Source organism: Cryptomeria japonica, unplaced genomic scaffold (genome assembly GCF_030272615.1).
Source record: "Cryptomeria japonica unplaced genomic scaffold, Sugi_1.0 HiC_scaffold_2045, whole genome shotgun sequence".
Classification (NCBI taxonomy): domain Eukaryota; kingdom Viridiplantae; phylum Streptophyta; class Pinopsida; order Cupressales; family Cupressaceae; genus Cryptomeria; species Cryptomeria japonica.
Window position 1 is genome coordinate 4,735 of NW_026730307.1, and position 8,577 is coordinate 13,311.

The 8,577-nt window shown below is 34.5% G+C and overlaps 1 protein-coding gene across 1 annotated transcript; it reads left to right on the plus strand.

Moving 5' to 3' along the window:
- Nucleotides 1–630: 630 nt before the first annotated feature.
- On the plus strand, nt 631–2,803 carry LOC131077666 (putative receptor-like protein 8). The gene is made up of 2 exons (XM_058015207.2): nt 631–1,000; nt 1,620–2,803. The coding sequence occupies exons 1-2, from the start codon at nt 631–633 to the stop codon at nt 2,801–2,803; spliced, it is 1,554 nt and encodes a 517-aa protein (XP_057871190.2).
- The last annotated feature ends 5,774 nt before the right edge of the window (nt 2,804–8,577 follow it).

An 8,577-nucleotide genomic window follows, 5' to 3' on the forward strand; every position in this document is an offset into this window, starting at 1 on the left:
AACAAAATCACATAAAATTATGTCGCTTATAAAAAATTATTACAAAAAAGATAGTCTGATCTAAATTATTACACAAAAAAATCATTACACAAAAGATTGTGCCGTTGTCAACTGAAGGGCCCAAGAGGAAACATAACAGCGTCGACATTTTTCTTCCATACCTATTTGATATGGATAAAAACCAAAAACACGTGCAAAGGGAACGACTTGACCTTTGCTTAATGGTTCAAACTTCGCTTTCTCAGTAACACACCTGCCCTGATTGACGCGCTAGCTAGTATGGGCCATCCATTCGAATGCTTACACGTTGATTTTATCTTTCTTTATTTCAAGCTATGTCGTTAGCATTTCCAATGTCAACTCAACCTTTTCTGTCAACCCATGTAATTCGTGAGTACATTGAAAATAGCATTGTTTTCTGTTTACTTGAGGGCTCGGGTCGCTCTCCCCTTCCATGCAGTCAATCAATTACAGAAGAGTATCAGAACTAATCAATCCATCTAATTTTATATATTTTCTATGTTAAACTCCTTTCCATGGCTAGTTAATGCCGCTAATGTTTCAGTCAACCCATTGGGAGATTATCTTACAAATATAAGATTCACTGTTCTCTGCGTCTTCATTCAAGCAATGGCTATTGCTCCAATTAAGTTTGCCTTTACCAGCACAGTTTATACTATCCTTTTTACAAACCCATCTTTTTCTCTATTCAATTGTCCTACCCAAGAATCTCAAGCTCTTCTTTCCTTCAAAACAGCCTTGAATGTCTCTGATGGCAATCTTAGTTCATGGGTTAATGGAAGTGACACTTGCTCCAAATGGGATGGCATATCATGCGATAATCTCACCAACCATGTAGAGCGGGTGAATTTGACTGCTTACACCAACCACGAAGGGCAGGGCGTGCAGAGTGGAGTCATATCTGCTACTTTGTGCAAGCTTCCTTTCCTCAAATACCTCAACTTGAGGAGCATAGGTCTAACTGGTAATATTCCTTCCTGTTTGGGAAACCTCTCTCATGTTCAACATCTGAATTTTAAAAACAACAGTTTGAGTGGGATAGTTCCCCTATGATTTGTCAATTGACCAATCTTAGCTATATAGATATTAGCTATAACCAGCTAACTGGAGTATTGCCACCATGTCTACAAAATCTCTCTTTGCTTAAGTTCTTAGGTCTTTCCATCAACAAATTCCATGGAAACCTTCAGCTTAGTGGGCTTTCCTCTCTTGAGCAGCTTTGCGCTCGTAATTTTTCATTCCATGATTACATTAGTTCTTCGCAGCTGGCATTACCATCGTCTATTAGGATTCTCTGGCTCTCCTCAATTACCATTTCAGATACTCTGTTTCATAATCTTGCAGAATTAAAATATTTATTTCTATCGTATTGTGTACTAAATACTAGGACAACTTGGATTCCCCTGTTCCAGTTACAAGGCTTAGATATAAGCTCATGTAGAATTGGTGGTCAAATTTCCGAGTGGCTTTCCACTCAATATTCACGACAATATGTTTGGAGAAATCCCCTCCTGGTTATGGGAGAACAATGCTGAGTTGGAGAAATCATTTGCATGGCAGGCTTATTATCCCAAATGGCTCAGTTCATTGGATGACAGTGTTTGATGTGTCCAAAAATGCATTGACTGGATACGTGCCATCTTTGTGGCCTCCATATTTACAGCTATTGATGGTTAATGACAATGCTCTAGTCGGCACCATTCCTCCAAGTTTGTGCAATTTGGATCACCTTGTAAAGTTAGATCTGGCAAACAACAAATTGAATGGCAATATTCCTCCATGCTTTTCAAACTATAAGGCAATTCAGGTGTTGAATTTAGGGGGTAATAGTCTGGAGGGAAGCAGACCCCATGGGCTATGCTGCTCCTCTTTAATTGTAAGATATAATAAGTTAAGTGGAGCCTTCCCTCCGTCAATCACTGATTGCAAGAGATTACAAGTACTAGATATTGGGCATAACAGATTTGCTGGGGAAATTCCATGGTCAGTGGGAAATCTATCAGCCCTTCAAGTGTTCATGATGAAGAGTAATCATTTCAGAGGTAGAATTCCTTCAGAAATTGTCCAACTCAAGAAGCTCCAGATCTTAGACCTGTCATCTAACAATATATCAGGTTTTATTCCACGTAACATTTCATCTCTACAAGCAATGGTAATACCAAGAGGAGACGGCCACATGTTATCTACTCTGTTGAACCCCTTTCATATATTTGTAAGAGAGAAAGGCCTTAATACATATTTTAAACTTGGCCCTTTTGATACATATGTAATTCGAGTTCCGTCTCATGTTGAATTGGACATGACCGTGAAAGGCTTAGAGCGGCACTACTCATATATTCTTTCCACGACAACATACATAGATCTCTCAAGCAATCAATTAAAAGGAGAATTTCCAGTAGAATTTGGAAAGTTAAAAGGGTTGAGGTTTCTCAATCTATCAATGAACAACCTCAGTGGAGTTATTCCACACAGTTTGGGGGAAATGAGTCAGTTAGAATCATTGGACCTTTCTTCAAACAGAAGATTTTATGGAAGTATTCCTACGGAGATTCAATCTCTAACTTCATTGGAATGTTTAGATTTGTCCAACAACAACCTCTCAGGCAACATACCCCAAGGAGGACAGATGATCACATTTGACAACACGTCATATTCTGGAAATCCATATTTGGAAGGATGCCCACTTCCAAAGAAATGTTCTTGGCCACAATTTTCTCCTCCCCTTCGCTCTCCAAATGAAATACAAGATAGAAATGAAGGTTTTAGAAAGAAAATATCATGATATGTGATTGGACTAGGATTTTCACATGTATCTGGTTTTTGCTGTGTAATGCTATTGCTTGCAGTGAGAAAGGCGTGGAGAGAGAAACACTTCAATAGGGTTGATAAGATTTTGAAGTTTTCGTTTCCATCCATACAAAATAAGAGATTGTGAAGGCTTATTTTGACAACGAGATCAAGTAAGACTCTACTATGATGGTTCGAGACTTCAGATTTCTAATTGACATTTATTACGTTTTGTATTGTCAAAGTCTAGTATATTGTATTTGACAAAATGTCACAAAGAAAAATAGTTTTACAGGTTTCAATGATAGCAAGATATATTTAAAATGGGTTTATTGAAAATTCTTTAAGAACTCTCATACAAATGAAATTGACAGATCCAAAATCAGAGATCATTATTAACAAATAAAACATAGACTATTGAAATGATGTTTAATATCAATTCCCATAGTCATATTGCTTGTAATAATGTTATTCTCAATTACAGTCAGTCATAATGCTCTAAAATACAAACAAAGATAAGTTTCTTCCATTTAAACATATATATTTGATGTTGTTCACAAGGTTAAACAACTAAAATAATGACTATAAACAAATTTCTATAGTGATATGCATGCCTACACACAAATATGATCAAATGTACATGGTTATAGGTGTCATTACACCATACTAATTGGACAAAACAAGCTAGAAATAGAAGTCTCATAACATATCATTCTATTTATGATATATAACTCTACATAAAGCTACCATTTATGTCGCTCCCCAAAAGCCCCAAAAGAAGACTAACCTTCATTAAGAATTGCTATTGAATGGTTAAGCTGTGTGTGTGTGTACAATTATATAATATATTTGGGCATCTCCCTATTTCAAAATTATAATACAGATGATATATCCAATGTAAAGAATATCACAAATAATCTTTAAACTAGTGTATACATATATACATATGTGTAATGAATTATTAAATATACATCTCTATTTATTATACAGAATATACAAAGATGTGAATGTACTCCTTGCAAACATTAAACAAATGCATCAAACAAGAGTGTCTCCATGAAATAGAAAGATGGATATTAGTATATAAAGCCTAATGGTATTCAATAGATGTTGAAGATGCCATGGCCTTATAGGCCGTGCAAGAAAATAGAATATGCACACTCCATTTTTCGTGGTCCTTGCAACCCTATTGCAATGTTAGATAAGCATGAACAAAGTTTAAGGACTATTTGTTTAGGCTCCATTACTATTATAAATATATTGTAATATTGTAATATGTGAATACATTAATCATTTGATATCTAGTCAATATTCTATCCTCTTTTAACTTGTGACAGGTGACTCATCAAATAATATTGTTTACATTTATTCTTCATACAATGAGTCTACATGTGAATTGTGGCTGTCATAAATATTTCTAAGAGCACTTGAATGGGATGGACCAAATAATCATCTAGTCCTTAAAAATAATAATAGCTCCAAGGCTCCAAGAAAAGTTGGTGCATGTTCATGTGATAGGAGTCATGGCCAAGTGAACTAGGAAAAAGGTAAATCCAATTGGGAGGGTGGCCAAAAGATACAACACTCTCTCAAGGGTTACTAAAAAATATAGAAGGTATATCAATGAATAGCTAAAGGGAGAAGAAAGCAACATACCAAAACATGGGAATCCATCACAATTTGTTTGGCATTAATGACATGAAAGATGGAAGGTCATGGAGACGAAAAGTAGAGAGAGCTCCTAGTATTTGTATTGGAGTTAAAACCCTTAAAACACAAAAAAGATAAGCTCTGATACCAAATGTTAGAATTTAAACTCCCAAAAACAAAACGCAAACCATAAAGGTTGTTGCTTAGTTTGCCAATCAACTAGCAATGCACAAAATAAAACCCAAAACAAACAGAGTTGAAGACAAGTAATACTTTTCTTCTTCTATTAAATCATAAAATTAACATTTACAAATAAGATTCAAACTCATATTACAATATTTAACACAAAATAATTTATCTGCAACAATCTAGAGCTGCACTCAACCACACACAATCTGGAGCTACTTAAAACTCCTTAGTCTGCTCATGTGGAGATTTACACTGACTTCTTATTTTGTCTATAGAAATCATTTTACTCACTATACGCTTCTTCACAACCACAAGTGTTGCTACACATTCCTTCTACTCAAAATTGTTGTCCAAAAAATTATCTCTCACAAACTCAAGGCTAATTGTCTATTACAACGTTATTCCTATTTGTCTCTTGTTGTCCACTTTTGATTCCCACTCAAAATTCAAATTTAACTTACCTACCAGCATTAAACTTACTGTCAAAATTTTGATGTGTGTCAGGAGCAAGAGGGATCAAGATCCTAAGAAATCAACAAGATGCTCCTAACAAGTAGGTTGATAATGGGGAAGCTCGTGCGAAATCAATTTTCTAACATTCCACCTATATCTTGAGCCATCATCCATGTTCAAACTACATCCAAATCAACAATGCCCAAATTTGTTCTTAGGTGCTCAAAACTTTCTCTCCTTAATGGCTCTATGAAAATATTAGCAAGTTGCTACTCAGACCTACAATACTTAACTTTTATATCACCATTTTCAACTATCTCCCTAATGAAATGATATTTGATTTAAATATGATTTCTTCTTCCATTAATTTTTTTTAATTTTTTATCAAAGTTATTGATGATAGATTGTCACAAAATATAGTTGTACCATCCACTTGTTCTTCCTTCAAATTAACAAGAATTCTCCTTAGCCGAATAGCTTGGCATGTTGTTGCATTTGCTTTTATATACTCATTCTCGATTATACAAAGGAAAACTACAAGATTTTTCTTGGAAGACTATGAGATAGCTCTCAATCCCAAATGGAACACATATCCCAATATGCTCTTTCTATCATCTACACTTCCTACCTAATCATTATCCATGTATCCAACCACCCTAAACTCATTTTGTGTAGTATAGAAAATGTCATATTCTTTGGTCCCATTCACATACCTCAAGATTCTCTTGCCCACTTGCCAATGTGTCTACTTTGGAGTCTTCATAAATCTATAAATTAGGCTTATTGCATGCATAATATCAGGTCTAGTTATTGTCAAATACACCAAACTTTTGATTGAACTTTTATACATAGTTGGATTCACATTGCTACTATAATAATCCTTGCTCAGATTTAGACTTATGGTTGTTGGTGTTGGTTTGGATTTACTATTTTGCATTCTAAATCTCTTTTGCATAATTTTTGAGAGATAAATATACCATCATGTATTTTTTGCTTCTATGGCTTCCTTAAAATCAGGAATAAGTACATCATCATCGATACTAAAAACTAAATCATCTACATACAAGAGAACAATCAAAATCTTACAATTAGCTTCCTCGATGTAAAGAGTTGGCTCACCATCACTTTTACTAAAGTCATTGCTCAACAAATATGATTCAATCCTAATACTCCACATGCTCATGGTGCTTGATTTCACCCATGAATAACTTTCTTCAACCTATGCACTCTATTTTCTTCACCTTGAATTTTATAACCAAGTGGATGTTCCACATACAGTTCCTTTTTCAATACTCCATTCATGAATGTAGACTACACATCCATTTGAAAGACCTTCTGCTTGTGTTGGGATTCCTTTTCTATAATTTCCCACATAGTTTCTATCCTTGCAACTATAACATATGTCTCATCATAATCTATATAAAATTGTTCTTTGTACCCCTTGAAAATTAATCTTTTGTTATGCTTCTCTATTCTTCGTTTGGCATTGCTCTAGGACTTATAGACCCATTTCACTCCGATAACTTGCTTACCAAGAGGTAAATCAGTTAGCTCGCATGTTTTATTAATCTCTATTACATCTATTTTCGTATCCATGTCCTCACTCCATTTCTCTTATTTTGAACAACATCCACAAAATAAATCAAATCACAATGAGAAAAAAAATGCAAAATTCACATTTTCATCACTCATTATCATAACTTTCATTTTGGTAAACCTCCCTTAGATTTTTGGTCTTCCTTGGTAATAGTAAGGGACAATGGGGTCTAAACTCTTACTAATATTGCTTCCTTGTTGTGTAGAGTGTGTCTAGACCTATCTAGAGCTTGTATTCATTGTCTATGTAGTGGTATGGAGCTATCTTGAGCTTTCTCCATCTAAATTTTGTGATTGTCTATTTTACTACCTATCTATGTTAAGAGTTGCCTGGAGTTGATTGTTTGGCTACCTATGTTAGTCTATATCTCTTTGGAGCTATCTGTTCATCTTCATACCTTCTATAGAATCACCTTGTTTCTCTTCATTTTCTTCTTCTTCATCATCAAGAGGTACTCTAATAATTGAGATACCCAAAGAGGTCTCCACTAAGCTATCCCATGAATCATTTTCAATAAACATGGCATCTATGTTCATCACTATTTTTTTGGTGGTTAGGTTATATAACCTAGATATTCCTTAGACTATTCAAAATATTTCATGAATATGCACTTCTCACCCTTTTAATCCAACTTTTTCCTATTCTCCTTCAACAAAAATACATACGCCACACAATTGAACACTCTTAAGTGCTCAGTCATCCACTTGTGTTTTCTCCATTCCTCTTGTAAAATTCTCCATGATGGTCCTATTATTCCTCTTAGTCACTCCATTTTGATTCTTGCAAAAATTCACAAAACAATTTGAAGTATACTTTCCTTCTCAATTTGGGCCTTAAAAACCTTGAACTTCACAAATACTTCTAATCTATGTCTCTAGAAGTAAACCTATGTATTATGGTTGTATTCATTTATTAAGGTCACAAAATATTGACCCTTCCCTATTGAAATGGTTTGCATAGGGCCATACAAATCAATGTGCACCAATTTGTGCTCTTGCCCTTTTATAGTTGTCCAATTGAAAGGGTTACTTATATTGCTTGCCTAAAATGCAGGCTTTATATCTACCATTAGTCTCTAGTATGGTTTGAAAACCTCTAACCATACCCTACTTGGTCAAAAGACTCTAAATAGCATAGCCTAGATTTCCATACCTTAAATGCCAAAGTCTAGAGGGATCTTGAATGACAGTCTTAAATAATGATTATCATTATACACCGATATACATTTTTCATTCTTGGTAGGTGTAGCTACGGACTAAGATGGGAACAATTTATCTACCCTCAAAGGAAACATCCATTTCTTTTTCATTTGAACTGCTATAATAATATTCTCTCTCGTTCTTTTCAAAAAGGACACATTCACCCTTCTCTATAAACACATTCACATGGGTAAGTGCACAAAGATGGTGGTCAAAAGGGGGGGTATAAGTGGACACTTTTTTTTTCTGAAATCGGGTGAACCTGAATTTGGAGGAAAAATTTGAAATTCATCCACTCAAGATATGAAGATATTCAAACAACAAATATTGTAGTACTCTGAATCTAGTTTCCAAACTACTAAACTTTTTTAAAAATGGATAAGATTAAGGGGGTCAAATCCTTCGTGCACGAAAAATAGACCTTGATTTTTTTTGAAAAACATAACATAGTGTGTAACGTGCACATGAAAAATTCATAGTTAGATTTAGTATTTTGACAAATCCTTTGGTAGAAGGATAGGTAAGAGTTAGCACTAGAAGTTGTGTATGTTTTTGTAATTTTTGGTTGAGTATTTGATTTTTTATGATTTTTTCAATCGAGCACATCTTGAGAATTAGGTACCTATCCGTGTGTGAACTTGCACTAAAAAAATCGAAGATACAATTTTATTTTTTTTACAT